Below are 19,541 nucleotides of genomic sequence, written 5' to 3'. Positions count from 1 at the left end.
TCTGATTCTGTTCCTTGAGATCCTTCTCTTCTTGACCTTTTTAAGGAAGGGGCCAGTTTTTCCGCGATCAAGGTTCAACTGGCAGCAATTTTGAATTTTCACATTAGTGGTGATTCAGTCTTTTCTTCCCGCCTCTGTAAGGCCTTTTTAAAAGGCGTTTTTTTCTTACGGCCCCTTGTGAAGCATCAATCTCCTCCGTGGGACTTGACTTTGGTCCAGCAGGCATTGACAAAACCACTCTTCGAACCGGCGGCATCTTAAGATATCAAATTTCTGTCTTGGAAGACTGCCTTTTTAGTGGCAGTAAATTTGGCGAAGAGTTTTGGACCTGCAAGCTTATTGTCAAGCCGCCCTACTTTAATTTTCCATAAGGACAGTGTCTGTGAAGCCAGATCTATCCTTCATGCCTGAAGTGGCCTCAACAACAAATCTCAATAAATGCATTAATCTCCCAGTATTTTTTCCTAACTATACCAGTAAATGGGGAATATATCCTGCACACCTTAGACATTCGTCAACTTCATTTTTATCTACATAGAACTGAGTTTAGATGTTCAGACCAATTATTTGTAGCCTTTTCTATGAATGGAAAGGGCAGAAGAATTTTGAATGTCACGGTCTCTCGCTGGATTTCGCAATGTATTTCCTTCATTCACTCTTCAGAAGGTGTTCTATATCTGCACCAGCGAGGGCTCATTCCACCAGGGCAGTTTCTACCTCAACTGCATTTGCAGATCCTCAATCTTTAGATGACATTTGTGCAGCAGCAACGCGGTAGTCTCCTCGCACACTCCTTTCTCACTAAGTTGGATTTGGTTGCTAGAGGAATGGCTTCCTTTGGCTCCACAGTTCTTCGGCATGTCCTTCCTTGAGACCTCCCAGGATTTAGGTAGCTGGGGACTCTGATCCTAGTGTGAGGAATGGTGACTAGATAACAGATTTATAGTTCTATACTTACCATAACGTGGCATCTGTGTTTGTAGTCCCCATTCATCATGGTCCCACCCTCCAGCCCCCTTCCTGGAAGATTGGTTGGATTATGGTGGTTCTGTTTTTGCTGTTAGTGCTTTAGTCTATATTCTTTCCTTATGCAAACTCGATCTGAGGGATTGGAGGGCAGGAGAGCATTATGGGAGGGGAGGAGCTTGAGCTAAGCTGGTGTCTGTATCTGATTGCTCGGATCAGATATCTGATCCAAGACCTTAGTGTGATGAATGGTGACTACAGATAAGTTATGTTAAGTACATAACTATAATTTCTGCGCTTCCTGACATTTTCAGTTCTCTGCTTTGCCCTTTGGCCTCTCTGTTGCCCCAAGAGTATGCAACAAATGCCTTGCTCTTGTTTCGTTTTTGCAGACTCAAAGGCGTTCAGGTCTTTCCTTATTTAGGCAACCTGCTTTTTCAAGCCTCTCCAGAGAGTTTACATCACCTTCAGTGGGTCACATCACTGTTGCAAGGCTTTGGTGTTCACTGTAAATTTTCAAAAATCCTTCTGTCCTCCTCTTGGGGTCGTTTTTCTGGGATGCAGGAATCTAGACTGTTCTATGCTAGCATCCCTGCCTCCTCTCAAGGCTTTGACTCTGATTTCCTTGTTTTAGTTTCTTCTTCGTCTGGCTGTGATTTCGGTTAGGGAATTCTTAAGGGCTCTGGGCTTCATGGCGTCTACAATCGCTATGGTTCCCTTTGCCAAATTACACATACTTCAGTGGTATCTAAAGTGAATTTGGCTTCAGCGTTCCCATATTCAGAGTTTCCAGTCCCTTTTCCATGTCTCGAGTTGGATTTTCACTGGTTGATTCAATAACTGACTGAATCCAGGCCTTCCTTTCAATCCCTGCATCCCTGTCTGGAGCTGTTCACAGAAAACCTTTCACAGGGGTTGGGAAGCTTCCTTCGGAAACCTAGCAAGGTCTTTGGTCTTGGCAGCAGAAGGAGCACATCAAAACCGATGAGATGACTTCTATTGGCCCTCACTGCTTTTCATCTTGTGTCTTCTCCAGGGCGCCTCAAAATCTTTACAGACAACATAACAGTGATGTCGTATGCATACAAATGGGGGGGGGCAAGGTCCTACCTGCTTTGCAGATTGGCACGCCAGGTTTAGGAACTAGCAATTCTTTATCACGTTGCACTTCAAGCAGTGTACATTCCTTCAAGTGAGAATTTTGTGGCAGACTCCACTGAGCAGGTCCATAACAGTCTGCCAAGTTGATGCTCCATAGGGATGTGTTTCTGGACATCATTCACCATTGGGTTATTCCTCGGAGAATTTCTTTTCTCCCCCTCTGATCAGACAGCTTCCTCTGTTTTGTGCCAGGACTCTCTTGTCTTCGCCTAGAAGGTGGTTGCCCTATCTTTTTCATGGAAGGGGATTTTTTTTTTTATGCCTTCCTCCCCTTCCTATCATTCCAGAAGTCCTGTGCAAGATAAAACAGGATGTTTCCAAAATATTGCTGGTGACTCAATTTTGCCCCAAAAAGCATTGGTTCCATCTTATGCACTTAGCCACTGGCAAATACCACAAGTTACTTCACAAGGTGTATCTTTCCACACAAGACAAGGGGTCTCTCATCCGTTCCCACCTGTACACATTTCGGCTGACACTGTGTGGGTGACAGGATTTTGATTCCCTTTAGGCACTTTTCTTCTGAGGGTGTGCTTTAGGTTCTGCAGGAAGCCAGGAAACGCACTACTAGGAAATCCTACTTGTCCAAATGGAAGAGTCATTCTGTTTGGTGTCTTTTTTTGTAACCGGGACCCACTTAGTGTGGATGTTTGCTTCTTGTGTGAAATGCTCAGAGCCAAGTTGGCATAGTCTATTAAAGCCCAAATCTCAGCTATTTATGCTTGTCTCTCTAACTCCTTTGGCCTCTAGGTTTGAGGCCAAACAGTTTCTTAAAGGTGTCATTCATATTAGACCTCCCAGGAACACCTGTTCCTCCTTCCTGGAATCTTATTTTTTTTTGGAGAAATTGACTCTGGCTTCTTTTGAGCCTGCAGCTTCAGCTTCCTTACAGCATTGTTCTTGGAAGACTGTTCTTTTGTTGGCCCTTGCGTTTGCCAGACTGTTTGAGCTGCAAGCCCTTATGGCTGTTGCTCCTTTTTTAGTTTTTCATAAGGACAGAATCTCTTTGTACAAAGCCTTCTTTTATGCCTAAGGTAGTTAATCAGTCTATTAATTTGCCCACTTTTCCCCTTTTCAGTCTGCTAGTGAGAAAGTGTTGCACACTTTGTGCATATACAACTCTGATTTTATTTGGACAAAGCTAAAGATTTTAGAACTACTGATCAGTTTTTTCATCCTAGATCATTGTGTGGCGGTTCCAAGTAGACTACTTCCTCTTGGTTTTCTAAAGCCATTTCTTTTTGTTCTTATGGCAAGAGCTTTCTATCTGTGGTTAAGGATCACTCTACTAGGGCTGAGGCTACTTCTGGTGCTTTTTTTCAAGGGTTTGGGTACTAATTCGGTCTTACCTGGTCTTTGGTGCATACCTTTACCAGTTGGATGTCATTTTCAGGGCTAGAGCTGGTTTTGCTAGGGTCATTCTTCATGGGTTTCTAGAAGGCTCTGGAGCTTTGGCACTCTCCCTCATGTTAAGATGACTGCAACAGTGAAATGGAAGGACTTAGTACAGTTGTATAAAATCTTACCATAACAGTAGATGTCAGTCTTCAGTGTTGCAGTATTTGCTCCACTTCCTCCCCTGTTTTTTTTTTTTTTTTGTCCCTGTGGATATGTATGTTACCCCCTGGTGTCCTTGGGCTGGGTTCCTCCTGGGGCTCTCAGTTTGAGGATGATGCGTCCAGATGTCACCTTTATGCCTTACACCTTGTACAGGAGCATATGAGTGATGTATGGCGTATAAATAGCCTAAAGGCTTTGGTGTACTGGCCGGATGTCGGGCCTGTTTTGAAGTGGCAACTGCTGGAGGATGGACTTGGAATTTGGGGAATCTGCCTGCTTATGGTCTTTTTTTCCAGTAGATGCTGGCACTGCAAGTAGGTCGGACTGACCCCCCCCCCCCCATAACCGGCTTTAGGCATAGGCAGGCAGCCGACTAGAATTAGGGGCTCCACCCAGCAAGGGATTTTTTTTTTATTTTTATTAGGTAGACCAAGAAGGGGGGGGGGCCAGGTGTGATGGTGGGTCCGGAGCCCTTGGAGCCCCCTAGGCAACAGTTGACCCCCCCCAAAGCCCAGATGGGTGACCTGGCAGCCACTCATTCTCACTTCTCTTCTCCAGCATTGAATCTTTAGTCAGTCACCTCATGCAAGTGATGTTTTTGTCTGCTGCTGCCACATGATTTCTGATTAAAAAATTTTTGTTTTGATTAAGGAATCTGATTTAAAGTTTACAAGATGATTGGCTCAAGGGAGGGAGGCAGGCAAAAACAAATCATTTCACAGAAGCATGTGTGAGTTAAGTGAAGCCACTAAGGAATGCAGCTTGTTTCATAGGTTGGAAAGTGGACAGACTTTGCTGACATTCAAAAATAATTTCTGTCTGTTAAACATTTTGTGAATACTTTTTTATACGGAAGCTAATTTAATATATTTCTTCATGGTGGTGGTTTTGTTTTTGTTGCAGAATTTTGAGAAAGTCCAGCAGAAGAAATTCAAAAATGCTCCCCAGCTTCTGCACCAACTGTTGTGGAAGTCATGACTTCGGGTCAACATAAACAGTCTCCCTAAATGGATTCAAAGTATCGAGAAGATTTATTTAGGAAGTATGTACAGCTTATTGAGTCAAAACTGGATGCGTCAGACTTCAAGCAGCGCCCCCTTAGTGATGATTATCTTAAAAGTGCAGCTTCAGCCCTCCTTTGCCTTCATCACACAGAGCCTTCAAATAGATTCAGGTTGATACAGTTCTATGAAGTAGCTGAAAAAGCTATGAAAGTTCTGAAATCTTCCAGTCTGTGCTGTCTGCGTACTGCTTTTGAAATACTGGAGACAATATGCATCAATCTTATTTTGTATCCTTGGAAAAAGGAATTCAGAAAGATTAAGGTGCAGTATGTTTTGTTTTCCTCCCAATTGTTAGTGGAGTGCTAAAATGTCTGTAAATAGTAGGCTTTTTTTTTCTTAGTTTTGGAAAATAACCAGATTGTGTGATTTGTTGCTGTGGTTTCTTTTCACTGTATTTTTTTTAAATTCTCTCGTTTACTTCCACTACCTCTGCTCAGTGTGCTCACGAACTGTTATTTGCCATGATTGCCTTTTAGTGTTAAAAACTCTCCTTTTGGGAAAGGTGACATACTGCTTCTGTGTAAAAAAATATAATCTGAAGTAGTTTACTTCATTTGGTCTTACACCTGTGGGAATACGGATCCGTGCCGGCAAATATTACTAGCATCGGCTCTGAGCTCCAGACTCCTCCCCTTACCCCATAATACACCACTGCCTTCCATCCCCAGATCTCATTTGCAGCGATTTGTAATAAATCGTGTCTTCAGAGCTCCAGCTAGCAGTGGGTGAATTTTTACTGTAAGTTTTAAAAAGTTCCATTTCTTGTAGCCAATTTAGGTTAGTGTAGATACCCTTTCTCCCCTCCCATCGCTTTGGCATCAAGTGTAGGTTTGTTTAGTTTGTGGTGCCCACCCCCCCTTTAGTGTTGTCTGTCTGTAGTGTGGTGAGTGGGTGTGTCTGTAGAATAGAGAGAGTTTTTTGCTAGTCTTTAAAGCTTCTTTCTTCTGGTAGAATGGCTGAAAAGTTAATATTTTAAGCACTGCACAGTGTGTGGCCATAAGCTTTCCCCAGGGGATGACCACACAGTGTGTTGTGCTTAGGTGTGGCCCGACTTAGTGTTTATTGTTCTATTTGTGCTGGGTTCAATCCCTGAGCGTTAAAGGATAGAAGGGCCAAGTTGGCCCTCAAAGGTCTTCTGCTTGCTTCTGATCCTCCTTCCTTGTCTTTGGCTTCAGTCACAGCTGCTGCTGTGACTGCCTGTCCCACTTCTCTTCCTCTGGCCTCCCCTCCCTCCCAGGCTGGGACTCAAACTCCTGCATCTAAGCCTGTGGTAGTGGAGCAGAGAAGAGTTAGAAAATGGGAGAGAGAGTCGAAGACTAAGGAAAAGAGGAAGAGGTCCCTGGTCTGCACAGATCGTGACTCTCCTCTGCTCTGGTCTCAGAGGTTCTCCCCGGAGCTGGAGCAGGCATGTCCAGTCTCCCGGGCTTCGATTCCCCGACCCGCCAGGTCAGAGTCTATGGTCTTGTCACGGTCAACCTGATCCTTATCTGACCTGGATCTGAATAAGATGAGGTGCTTTATCCGTACACAGATCCAGATGGGGGTCTTACCAGACCCCCTCCCTCTGGAGGGGGGAGCTCGCTTCCTTTTTTCATCCCATTTCTCCTTGCCTGATACAACCTTCGGCTTTGGAGTTCTCAGATTGGAGGTTGACCTTAGTCAGTTGGTCGGCACCGACTGTCTTAATTTCCTCGACATCGACAGCTGCCTGGAGCATCTAGGATCCAAGCCGCTCTCTGAGCCGGAGCCTGGGTGTCAGATCCGAGGGAGTGGAACCTTTTCCTTCGGCTCCAACATTGTTGGGCCAGGTTTCCTCCCTCAGAGCTCCAACTTTGGGTCCGGCTCTGATTCTCTTGTTGGATCCGGGGAGACTGGCCTTCTTATTAGCTTCCCAGGAGGTCCACTCTCCTTTGGCATTCGATATGTTAGAAAGGGTCCTCCATCTGATCGAGACACCTGACCACCCCCTCTGCTCTGTTTATGGTCCCCATTGTCTTACCAGAGGGACAGCCGGTACCCAAAGAGCCCCAGACAGTTCCCCCAGAGGAACAGATGGCTTATGAGCGCTCCCCTGAGAGCCCCACTGGAGATGTGCCTCGCAAGCATACGTGCAAGAGGAGGCAGTTGGACGCGGAGTCCCTAACCGAGGACACAGATTTAGATGATGGGGAAGGCTCCCCAAGATCACCTCCCGGTGATATGTCCTTTGGAGACGACATGGAGATCCTACGCCATTCAGGGAGGTTGGTCTGCCCCCGAGCCGCCCTCCGAGTCTGTTTCTGGAGGCTTTCGGCACGGCCCCATCTACTTCCTGGGTGTCCCTTCCCACAGATCTTTTAGTGGATTTGATCACCTCGTGGGTGTGGAAGGAACCAGATACCGTGGAGCCGATCCCCAAGTGCCCCTATAAGGTTAAGTCCCCCCATTGACAGGCCTTCCTGGAACAAGGGCTCCCCAGTGGACCCCATGGTGGTAGCAGCAGCCACGTAGAGGGAACTATCTCAGGAAAGTTCCACTGTCCACACTCCTGACAGAGTCACGGATGATGGACTGCCTAGGGAAGCGGGTGTATGCTTCAGCTACCTTTTTGATCAGGGCGCTGAATTACTTGGCCCATGTCACGAGACTCCAACGCGGCCTAATGAAGGAGTTGGAGTAGTCTCCACCCAAATTCCATGTTGCAGGAGGACAAGGCTCCATTCTCTGCGAAAATGGCCTCTCTGAAAGCGGTTTCAAATAGGTCCATGTGACTCCTCTCCCATGCTACGGAAGGAGTGGCTAGGGCGGCTGGGTGTGATATGTCCATGAGGTGTAACGCTTGGCTCAGGTTGTGCCAATTTACCAAACCCTTAAGATGTCCTTTACCAGTGCCCCTTATGATGGCTCGAATCTTTTCGGTAAGACCGTCAAGGAGACACTAGTCTAGAGTGAGAAGGACTGGAAGATACTGTCTGCCATCGGGATCAGCTTCTCTAACCCTCAAAGGTCCTTTTCCCGGAACCAGAGAGGGCAAAAGATGATGTGGTTCCACAAGTCTCAGTATTCCCGGGACCCTCGGGGCTCTTCTTCCCCTAGAGGCAAAAGGGGACAGAATGGACACCGGCCCAGAGGCTGAGGGGGTCCATGAAACTTCAGGTCTTGAACCATTCTCTGACAGACCCAGGCAGCAACCCTGAGGGGTTGCCCGGCTACTGTACACTGGAGGCAGTCTGGGGAAGATTGTCCTTTCACCCAACGGCATGGGAGTCCATAACGGACCGCTGGGTGCTTCAGATCATATCCAGAGAATATTCTATCCCCTTCATGTGTTCCCCCATATCTCCCAAACACCTCCAGGACGTTCCACCCACGCAAAGGGAGGTAGCAGCACAGGAAGTTTCCAAGCTGCTAGGAAAGCAAGCCATCAAAACCATCCTCCCACCCCCAGATCATTCCGGATTGGGCTTCTACTCCAGGTTCTTGTTGGTGCCAAAGAAAACGCGGTACTTGAGACCCCTTCTGGACCTCTACCTTGAATCTGTCAGTTGCCATAGAGAAGTTCCAGATGGTCATACTAAAGTCTATCATGACATACCTGCAAGAGAGTGACTGGATGTGCTCGTTGGATCTCCAGGATGCTTACAATCACATAAAAATGCACAGAAGCTCCAGAAGGTTCCTCCACTTCTTGCTAGGGGCCAATCATTGTCAGTTTCTAGCACTACCCTTTGGTCTCTCCACAGCCCCCAGAGTGTTTACCAAAGTGATGGCGGTTGTAGCGGCTCATCTGAGGCTTCAGGGGATTCAGGTCTATCCGTACCTGCATGATTGGCTCCTCACTGCTCCCACCAGGCATCTACTTTCCCAAACCAGGTATTATTTTCTGACACTTGCCCTGAGTTTGGGTATCACCATCAACGCATCCAAATCTCTACTAGAGCCTGTACAAGTAATAGACTACATTGGTGCCGGGATAGACATACTCCAGTTCCAAGTGTTCCTGACCTAGGAGAGAGTTCAAAACCTCAGGATGCATGTCTCCCTGATTTACTATTCTCGCCTCTCAACACCGGAATCAGTGTTGAGAGCCCTAGGCTCGATGGTGGCGACCATAACTCTTACATGCGCTCTGCTACACTTGCGGGTTATTCAGTGGACTCTAGCGGTTCAGTGGTCCCTGTTGGAATTACCACTAACCTATCCACCAAAGTTGTCTGTTATCCCTCATATGGTGGATGAGCTCTCCAGACATTTTGGAGGGATGATCCTTTGTTCCAGCCACGGAGCAAATCAGTGACCACTGATGCCTCCCAACTCTGGTGTGGGGTGGCATTGTTCGGGCAGGACAGTCCAAGGCTTGTGGTCCCCCATAGAGACAAGCTTTTGCATATCAATGTCCTAGAGATGAGGGCAGTCCTTCTAGCATTTCAGGCCCTTCATGCCTTTCTACCTTTGGGGGCGATTGCCATTCAGTCAGCCAACATCTCAGTAGTCTGGTACATCAACAAACTGGGAGGGACCAGATCTTTCCCCCTTTGTCAAGAGTCCTTGAGAGTGTGGGAATGGACTATCTCTACCGGTCGCTTTCTCATCGCAGCACACATTCCAGGACGGCACAACATTCTAGCGGACAGGGTAAGTCAGACCATTCTGATGCCTTACGAGTGGTCTCTGAATCTGTCAGTAGCGGAACAGATCTTCAGCGAGTGGGGTCAACCTTGCTCCGATCTCTTCGCATCTCCTTCCAGTGTGAAGTGCAGCAGGTTTTTCGCTCTGAACCCCTTGCTGGGGGAGTCCCCCAGAGATGTTCTAGTTCATCCTTGGCCCCCCAGTCTTCTGTATGCTTACCCGCCAGTTCCTCTCATCCCGAGGTTTCTGCAGAAAGCTTGTTGACTGGGGAGCAAGGTGATCTTCATTGCCCCATTATGGCCTCACCAGGTATGGTTTCCCTTCCTTTGGTCTCACCTTCTGGCTCCACCTTGGATCCTAGATCCTATTCAGGGTCTGATTTCGCACCCATCGAGGGTGCCTCATCCAAGTCTGGACAGCCTGAAGCTCACTGATTGGCTGCTCCAGTTCCTGTGATTGCTAGGACTCCCAGACTTTCCTTTTCAGTTAAGTCTTATTTTGGTAGCTGCTCACAAGTCTTCAACCAGAAAGGTTTATCGCAGCAAGTGGAAACATTTTTCTTTCTGGGCCTCTCATAGGAGTTTAGATCCTTTCACGGCTCCTATTTCTGCTATTCTTGATTTCCTAGCTGTTTTCCAGCATGGAGCTAGTTCTTTCACTGTCAAAGTTCAGTTAGCTGCCATTTCTCATTTTCATGTGGGTGGGAATTCTGTAGCCTTGGCATCCTCTAGACTGTGTAAAGCCTTTATTAAAGGCACTTTTTTGCTATGCCCCCTGATCAAAGATCCTGTCCCCTCGTGGGACCTTACTATGGTTCTCCAAGCACTGATCGCCCCACCTTTCCAGCCTGCCGCAACTGCATATCTGAAATTTCTATAGTGGAAAACAGCTTTTCTGGTCGCTATTCCCTCTGCTAGAAGAGTTTCAGAATTACAGGCCTTATCCATCAAATTTCCGTACATGATTTTTCATAAAGATGGTTTCCCTTCGAACCAATCCATCTCCTCTTCTAAGGTGGCGTCACCAGCCAAAATCAGACTATAAATTTGCCTGTGTTCTTTACAATTTTACCAACGGGATGGAATACAAGCTACACATTTTGGATGTTCATAGACAAGTCACGATTCTATTTACACAGGACAAAAAATTTTCGTTAATCTGATCAATTGTTTCATTCTATAGACCCTTTTTGGGCCAACCTATTTCCAAGGTCACTATAGCTAGATGTATTTCTTCATGCGTCCTGCAGGTCTACAAGGACAAAGGCATGTCTCTTCCAGGTCAGGTTAAAGCTCATTCCACTAGGTCCATGGCTATGTCTGCAGCTTTCTGGTCTAGGGTGTCTTTGGATGACATTTGCTCTGCAGCTACTTGGTCTTCATCTCCTACGTTTATTTCTCATTACAAATTGGATTTGACTTGTAGGAGTAGTAGCATCCTTTGGCTCCACGGTGCTCCGGAATATCCTTCCCATGAGGGCCTCCCAGGAGTTGATGTCCCATAGGTTGAAGACCAAATGAAGTAAACTACAGATAAAGAAGTTATGTACTCACCATAACGTTCCGTCTGAGTAGTTGCACTTCATTTGTCTTCAGCCGTCCCTCCCTCATTCCCCCGGACCTTGGCGCATGTTCAGCATACGGGCTGCAGTATAGGTCACAAGTATGTTATCAGGTCGGGTTCTAAGTAATTGAGTTCAGCAAACTTGATCTGGGGATGGAAGGCAGTGGAGGTGTATTATGGGTAAGGGGAGGAGTCTGGAGCTGTGAGCTGATGCTAGTAATATTTGCTGGCAGGGATCCATATTCCCACAGGTTGAAGACAAATGAAGTACAACTACTCAGATGGAAGGTTATGGTGAGTACATAACTTTTATTATTTGGAAAGGTTTATGCCCCCCATTACAGCTTACTCTCTGTATGCTTATGAAAGTGCAGCCTCACAGTAGTTTGTGAAGCCTTACTGGTAAACTGTACTTTTACATGTTCCACATCTTCATATTTTATTAGTTTAAACAAAAGTCATTGTGATTGACATGATTTGAGTATGGTTATCTGGTACTGTTTCTTGTGACACTCTTCCTTCATGCTGTATAGTCCTCTTTCCGCAGCTCCAGGTGTGATATGGTTTATCACATCAGCACTATGGCATTAAATGACTTAAATGATTTAGTAATTTTTGGACCTGCTTCTATGGTTTTATTTATTCCTTGACCTACTCCTCTGGCTTTCATTTCTAACCAGTTTTCAGATGACAATCTCTACTCCTCTTGAGTTTGTTCTTTCTTGGGCATATGTCAAGTTCCTTGTAGGGAGCATCTGTGCTGTACAGATGACTTATTTTCAGACTCATTTGTCTTGTGTCATGTCACTCTTTGTGGGATATATCTCTTAAATGCACATAAGTTGTTTGTGTGTGTGTTTTTTTTTTTTTTGGATGGGACTTCACTTAAATATGCAACTGCTCATCGGGTATACCCCTCGTTAGGTATAATCTTTGTAAACAAGCCAGCAAATTCTGTTGTACAGTTACAACTGTTATACAGTTTGTTTTCCGTTCTCTTGTATGTTATTTTTAACATCTGTAGATTGCATATTTTATTCCTGACTTGTAACTGGTATACAGCTTTCTGAAATTTAGACAATGTTTTAATTTTTAGGGTACGCCCCCCCCCCCCCAGTTTATAGTACTTGGTGTTGAGTAGTTCATTGTAACTCTGCATTAGCATACAAGCTTTGTACTTCAATACTGGAAATCGTCTTCTCGCTATATCTGTAATTTTGGCATCTTTTTCGTAATCTGACTGGACAGGGACTTTTCTTTTCTGTTGTCATGGAGAATGCATACAAAGTGAGTTGCTGTCTCTTCTGGGCATTCTAATAGCCTCAGCATTCTTTAGTGCAACTCTGATTTGTTTAATGGCTGTATTCATAATTAGGTCCAGACATCTGTAATCTGTCAGCAAAGTTTTTATACCAAAATCGTGTTTGAGTACCTCTTTTAATTCTGATTCCTGTAAATAAGTTTCCATTAGGTGATGCTTTCCCCAAAGTCCATGACTTTACATTTGTCAGACCTGAAAGATGAAAGATACCAATGTCAGTTGCCCATTTTACATCCTTAGACAAGTACATATTCATATCTTGGTAATCCTTGCTGTTGACTTACAAAAGCAATTTTGCAGTAATCTGCATATTTATCTACCCAAAATAAATTTTGTTTAAGTAGTCATGGGGTGAAGCAAATTGAACAATAGCAGTTCCAAGTACTGAGCCCTCTGTGTACCTAAACAACTTTAATGAACATTTCCAAAGACTTCTGTTTTTCTACATTTGAGTCGTTTTGTAAATTGAATCGTATTTATTTGCAGTTTGTTTTCCAAGATAATCCATTGGGCTACAAGGAGCCCATTTTCAATGGAGTCCTGGAGCGTGAAGCTCCAGAGAAATGCAAATGCATACATAGTACAGAGAGCACAAATCCATAATATAAATTTCAGCTAAATGTTAAATACATATTTTATGTAGTACAAACCCATATTGCACAACTCAAATAGATGTTACATAATACAGAAATAAAAAGATTTTCGTTAGGAAACTTTATATCAGGTTAATTCAGTAAGTATTTTTTTTTTTTTTTAAGGGAATTACAATGAGGTAATTTTTTAGGCATTGGTGGAATGTGTCCCAAGGAATGTAAAACTTTAAGGGGTAGTGACAGGCAACAAAGTTTGGAAAGTTAGGAAGAAAGTGTGGTAGAATTAGGTTGGATGAGAGCAAGAGTATTTCCATTGTGAAGTGAGGTGTGAGTGCAGTGATGTTTTAAACAAGGAGAGACTGCTGGTGGTGCGGATGGTAGTTACAGAGGCATGCAAGAGAGAAGGACATCAGTTGATTCCCAGCAGGATGTGTGGTTTATGCAATTTAATTGGGTATTGGGAATTGGATCTTGGAGTCTATCTGGTTTATACATTTCAAAGGTATTTGCTAGGGAGGGGTGGAGAGACTGGTTATGTATGAGTTTGTTCTTGGATGAGCTGGGTATATGTTTGGTAATTCTAGCCAACTTAGTTGGTGAAGGGAATTACAGTTGTGAGAAGAGGCTCTATGACCTGCTGCAAATTTGGAGAGTTTGTTATAACAAGATGAGAGTTTTGTTTTGAGGGAAGATTGTAGGCTGGTTACGATAGATGCACCATATAAAAGGGGATGGGATGAGGTATGTATTAGCTAATGTAATCCTGGTGGTGGGAGAGCTAAAGCGACTGTGGTGGGAAAGCATACTTTTTTTTTTGCTTGTAGATGCTTATCAAATTTTTGTTTGTCAATGATTCCTAGTAATTTTCGGGGACTAGTTTTAGGGGGGGTAGTATTATTGCTGGTAATTATCAAAGATAGTCTAGGGAAGAAGTTTTGCGTTTATTGAATAACAAGTTTTGTTTTGATTGCATTAAGGACTAGATGATTGTCGAGCATCCACTGTTCGGTGGAAGAGAAGGCGGCTTATGTTAGATTAAGAGTTGTGATGGAAGGGGAGGAACAGATTATAGTAGAATCATTGACATATTGGATGAGACTGGAGTTAGGAATGGCTTGGAAGAAATCGTTCATGAATATGTTTAATAGTAGGGGGCCTAGAGTGAATCCTTGGGGACGCCTGTGGATGTATAAAGGAAGGGTGAGGTATCCCCCCCCCCCCCATGTAACTGCTAGTCTGTCTGAGATAGCTTGAGAACCACTGAGTAGAGGTAAGGGATAGGTTAAGTTTAGAGAGTTTGGTAAGGAGGTTCTGGGAAATAGTGTTGAATGCCTTAGAGGTCGAGGAAGAGTGGATACAAAGTAGCCAGAGTCACGGGCTTTGATTTGTTTCTAAAACCATGTTGTGGGGGGGGGGGTAAGAAGCTGATTTATTGATGAGGTAGGGTAACCGTTGTTGATGTGTACACTTTTCAAGTAGCTTAGAAATAGGGGATCGGATGACAATATGGCAAAAGTTTAGGATGTCATTATTATTGCCACCTTTATGGAGAGTAATAATTCTTCCAGAGCTGGGGGACTTGGATTTTCGCGAGACTGATTAATTAGTATGCCGATAGGGAGAACAATGGTTTCTGTGGCTACTTTAGGAAGTAGGAGGGAATTTCATCTGGGGCATTGGAACCAGGTTTTAATTTTAGGGGAAGTTTTTTTTTTTTTTTTATGGTGGATAGAGATATGGGATTGATAGAGAAGTCAAACATCTTTAAAGTCAAGGAAGATGGTACCACAGTATTAGACCCAAATCAGTTCCCAAGGTTGCCTGATCATAACCAGATTGTAAAATTGTTAAAAACTGATCTTCCTTTATAAAATATTTCCTGTATAAAAGCCAGCTCAGACTTTCACCGTTGAGTCGTCCAGCTAGTCTAGGACTGTCCCTGAATAGTTTGAATTCTTGTGATCTTTTCCAAGGTGATGTGGGTCAGGCATGTCCTAACTAATGCACTTTTACAAGTAGTGATCATAACACTGGGTGGTTTAAAACTGAGGTATGAGTAAGAGTAGAAAAAGATGATATATTATAGGAGCTTATGAGAGTGGTGTTTTTCAAGCATGTGGGTAAGCTATAGATGAGTTGGAAATGGGCATCAGATTGGAGTAAAAAGCTGTAGAAGTTGGTCAGGGGTGGAAAGCTATGGCTGTGGACAGGGATTTGAGGAAAAGGCAGAAAAAATGATAAACGGGCCATTTTGTCCATGCATAGAATTATGAGGGTAAGCAGCACATAGGTGGAATGCGTATGAGAGACTAGCAAAACAACATCTCAAACAAGCTGAAAGGGAATTCACACAGTAAAATAGGAGAGAGAAATCTTTTAAAATGTAGTATAAAGGAGGGCAGATCTTGGTTAGAAGATGGTTGAAGATTGTCTAAGACCAGAGGAAACACGGTAGTAAATATTTATTTTGGTTCTGCCTTCATGAAGGAAAGCAAGAAGGGAGGGTACCTTGCTGGAAGGGGAGTTAGGGGAGTCAGAAGAGCAATGATGAAGGATGTAGAGGAAGAAAGTAGGAGACTGAAAGACGAAGCTGATTTGTTTCTCATTGCTGCCAGGGGTCTGGCCAGTGTGCTGGTAGATCCTGGGTGGAGGTCCTTTAATAATTTGGTGACTGTAGCATAGTTGCCTGAGGACCAGAAAATAGTAATTTTGATGCACTTTTGTGTGAGTGAGTCATCAGGAGTAAGAAGTCATAACTTAATGGCAGGAAAATTGAGAAAATCTTGTGGGGACAATGAACTCCAGACTAAACTGGGTGCATAACAACTAGCAGGGTCCGAAGGAACTGTTTGACCTTTATGCTGAAACAATTCTATAGCTGTTCTATACAGTTTCCAGGCCATATCTGTGAGTACAATTGAGCCACTATTGTAACATTAATTTAAAATGAGGGTTAACTGTTCCATCACTGTTAAGACATTTAAAATACATCACATTAACGTAAAAACACTTAGTAATGTAGTCTTAATTTCCTCTCTTAGGGCGTGCATTTTTAATTTTAATTTCTCCTTTTAGTATATTTACTTAAAATGTGTATTGGTTTGACTGATAACTGCCCAAATAAATGGATGTCTGTTACTAAAAACAGTATTAGTGCCATCATGTATCCCACATCCCCATTTATTTTCTGTCAACATAATCCTGTGAAGAACCTTGCTTATTTCTGAATCCCCTTATCCCCTTATTGTGCTAGTCACTTTAAACCTGTTCTTCCCTCCAGTATTTTCTGTACTCCCAGCATTCTGATGTACTGCCCATGGTGCTGTAGACCTTCTGTATTTTTGCCATCGTACACCATACCAGGCATCTTTCATCCTTAACCACTTTCTGTTTTTGTATTACTAAGATGTTGCGCCCCTGGCCTGTAATTGTTCCACTATTTTGCCACCAGAAACCTATGTGGAGAGTCGGGCTTTATTCATTTGTTTTCAACAATATTGGCAAGATAAAATACTAATTGTCTAACAATTTTCAGTTTTCACTTGAGTTTGTAGTACATCAGCTGGCTTAAAGTCCTCTTCCACTAATACAGATGCACACCCTTCTCTCATCACTTGCACAATTCTCTCTATTCCCTTCCAAAGGCCAGAGTCATAATTTTTGAATTTCTTCTTAATTTTCATCCATAATTTACTGTTGCAGTACTGATCCTTCAAATTCCTTCCTGCAGAAGCCTGATGGCTAGCCCAACTTCAGAGTTCTTCAGTCTTTCCCTTATTGGCCCATTAGACATATGCTGGTTATGTAAAGGGATGATGTTATTCGTGTTTAACTGTTGTCATCACACTTGGGTTATCTGCCTGCCGGTAGCCCACAGTCGGCCCAAATACCAGAGACTTAGTATTTCTGCGTTTGTTGCTGTCACTTCAGGACTGATATCATGTCAGGGGTATAAAACAGGCAGCCGACGCCATTACATCAGTCTTTCTTGCCGAGGAGCCCGAAGCAGAAGTAATTTGCTCAAGTGCCAGTCCAGCCGCTACCCGAGTTTGTCACCCGTTTATGCCCAGACCATGACATACCTTGCTGTCTGTTTTGTGCTTTATTCAATGCCCAAACTGTCGTCAGGCCCTTATTGTCGCCAAAATACTTTCGTTCTTGATCTCCATATTTCAAAATTGCTTCAGTAAGCCATCAGACTACCTATCTTCCGGAAAAAAAAGTAAGGATAAAGGCTGCACAGGCCTAAAACTGCTGATGCTTCTGTTAAGCTAGTCACCAGTTTGCTGGTACTCAGTGAGGTGCTTTCGCAGCCCCTGATGCCCGCTTCAGTGGATTCACAGGCCACTACTGAGACCTGTTCGGAGTCCGGTATGCCGCACGGCTCTGACTACGGAGCCTACAGATGTCGCTACCTTGGATGGGTCCAGAGCTGCTGTGCACGCACCGGCTTCTGAGGAAGTTCTTCGCATTACCAGTATTCGAGATAGACTACTTTCGCGTCTTCAGTTCTCTCTCAAACTTCCCAATTTCTAAGACCAAGAGCACGAGCTACACCTAAAAAAAGACCCAAAGTCTAGCCGCCTCCTTGCCACAATCACAAATGCTTAAAATGGCAGAAGACCTGATCATGCTGATTAGGAGAAGCCAGCCTTCCCTGCTAAAAGAAAGAGACCTGTCCCCAGCATATTTGACTGACCAAGAGTCTCTGAGGTTTCAGAATATGAAGACATGCCTTTATCTGCCTATGAGGATTCTGATGCAGAGGAATCCATTCCTTCTGCTTCCCCTCCAGAGGATTTTTCTTTTGGTGAAACCCTACATACTTTGAGATAACATTTCCATTGGGAATGCCAGGATTATCCTCCGTCAGAGACTCTGGGAATTTAACTTACCACAGCACAGACCCTTGGCTATCCCTCCTGTTTTGGATGATGTCTTCATGGAATCCAGTCCAACTCTTGATACTTTACCCCCTGCTCCAAGGAAACCAAACGGGTACTACAGAGTCCCTGACTCAACAAATTTCTTTTCAGAAATCCTACCGCTGACCCAGAGGTCATTTCCCAAGGGGCTAAAGGAATAAAAGCAACTAAGAATACCACCCCTTCCGATAGGGATTCCAGAGCTTTTGGACAGATGGGGTAAAAAGGTATATACCTCTGTAACACTCGCCATTAGAGCATTGAATTATCAGTTCCACATGCTGAAATACCAGCAACATACTACGGAATTTAAGCAAAAATTATCTACTTTTCCTGACTGTGCAGAAAATGAAGATTTACAGGAGCTTATGCATTCTACAAGCCAAATCAGCAAACCCACCCTGCAATGTGGGTTTGACAACCTAGAAGCATCTTGCAGAGCAGCAGTCACAGGTTCTGTACTTAGAAGGCATGCTTGGCTTAAGGAGCAGACCTTGCCAGACCATGTCAAATCAAAATTACTGGATGCTCCTTTGAACAAGGACCATCTGTTTGGCACCAAAGCAGAAGTTTGTAAAAAAGATGAAAGAAAAGGCAAAGTCTATGCAGACAGGCAAAGATTTTTGCAAGTGCAGTCTCCAAGATTCAGTAGGCATTGCCCCCTCGAAGCATTGGTCCTTTCCAGTCCCCTTAAGGCCATCACAAACTAGACCCAGGGGAAACGGACACCCCCCCCCCCCCTGACGACAGTCTCAAGGTATGCAGAGATCTAAGCAGTTGAGAGTACCTTCACTTCTAACATGGGGAGTGCTAAGCCATCCCCTACCAAAAAATTTCACAATGACTTCTCAACTCCTCTCCTCATCTCTGCCCAATTGCTCATGCCCCTAGGAGGAAAACTTGCCAACCATGCAAAAAACTGGACCTCCATCACCAACTATAGATGGGTCCTCAACATAGTATTTCAGGGGGTACAGATTTTACTTCCACACACTGCCAACCCCAAAAGGGTTCCCAGACCTTCTACCAAATCAGTGGGCAGAGGCACAAAACCAAGTTCAATCCCTGCTTTCCATAAGGGCAATTCAGCCTGTTCCTGCAGAACAGATGGGCCAAAGTTTTTATTCCAGACCTTTCCTGGTACCCAGAAAAGAGGGCACCTGGCTCCCAATCTTAGACCTTTCCCATTCCAAACTCCTTGCTGGTAGTACCAAAATTCAAAATGCTCACCCTAGTGCAGCTTTTCCCTATGCTGTCAAAGGATGCCTGGTTAGGCTTCCTTTAGGTGTAGGGTGGCTATCTGCACATCCCTGTCAGGGAGTCGTGCAGGAAATATCTACGTTTCAGGGCAGGATCTATCCATTATCAGTTCTCTGCACTTCCCTTTGGCTTATCCTCTGCTCCCAGAGTCTTCACAAAATGCCTGGCTCCAGCAGTTTCCTATTGCAGACAGAGACAGATTCAAATTTACCCTTACTTGGACAATTGCCTGATTCCGGCAGACAGGAAAAGCTGTTGCAGCACCTGACATTTGTAAAGGACCTCCTAACCTCCCTGGGGTACGCTGTCAATGAAAAGAAATCAAACTAGCCCCCAGTCAAATTGTATTCCTGGGAGCAAACTTGGACACAGCATCCCAGATGGCATTCCTTACTCGAGAAAAACAAGCCTTGATGGGCTACTTCACTCAAATGCCCACCAGAACCCGGCTATCTGCAAGGAAAGTCCTGCAGGCTCTAGGTTCATGGCCTCCTGCATTCTACTAATTCCATATGCCAGA

The 19,541-nt window shown here is 44.4% G+C and overlaps 1 protein-coding gene across 4 annotated transcripts in view; it reads left to right on the top strand.

Annotated features, from left to right (window-relative positions):
- The window catches only part of SPATA2 (spermatogenesis associated 2), an 85,126-nt gene that overhangs the window by 28,374 nt on the left and 37,211 nt on the right, over nucleotides 1-19,541 (top strand). For all 4 annotated transcript variants that reach the window (XM_044089937.1, XM_044089938.1, XM_044089940.1 and 1 more), the window contains exon 2: nucleotides 4,591-5,012. In XM_044089937.1, coding sequence (XP_043945872.1) covers nucleotides 4,695-5,012 — 318 coding nt within the window. In that variant the 5' untranslated portion in view covers nucleotides 4,591-4,694. The remainder of the gene's footprint in view (nucleotides 1-4,590; nucleotides 5,013-19,541) is intronic.

This window comes from Protopterus annectens, chromosome 12.part0, assembly GCF_019279795.1.
Source record: "Protopterus annectens isolate FY-2018-M chromosome 12.part0, PAN1.0, whole genome shotgun sequence".
Classification (NCBI taxonomy): domain Eukaryota; kingdom Metazoa; phylum Chordata; order Ceratodontiformes; family Protopteridae; genus Protopterus; species Protopterus annectens.
Note: the sequence above shows the minus strand (reverse complement) of the source record. Positions and strands in the feature narration are given on the sequence as shown.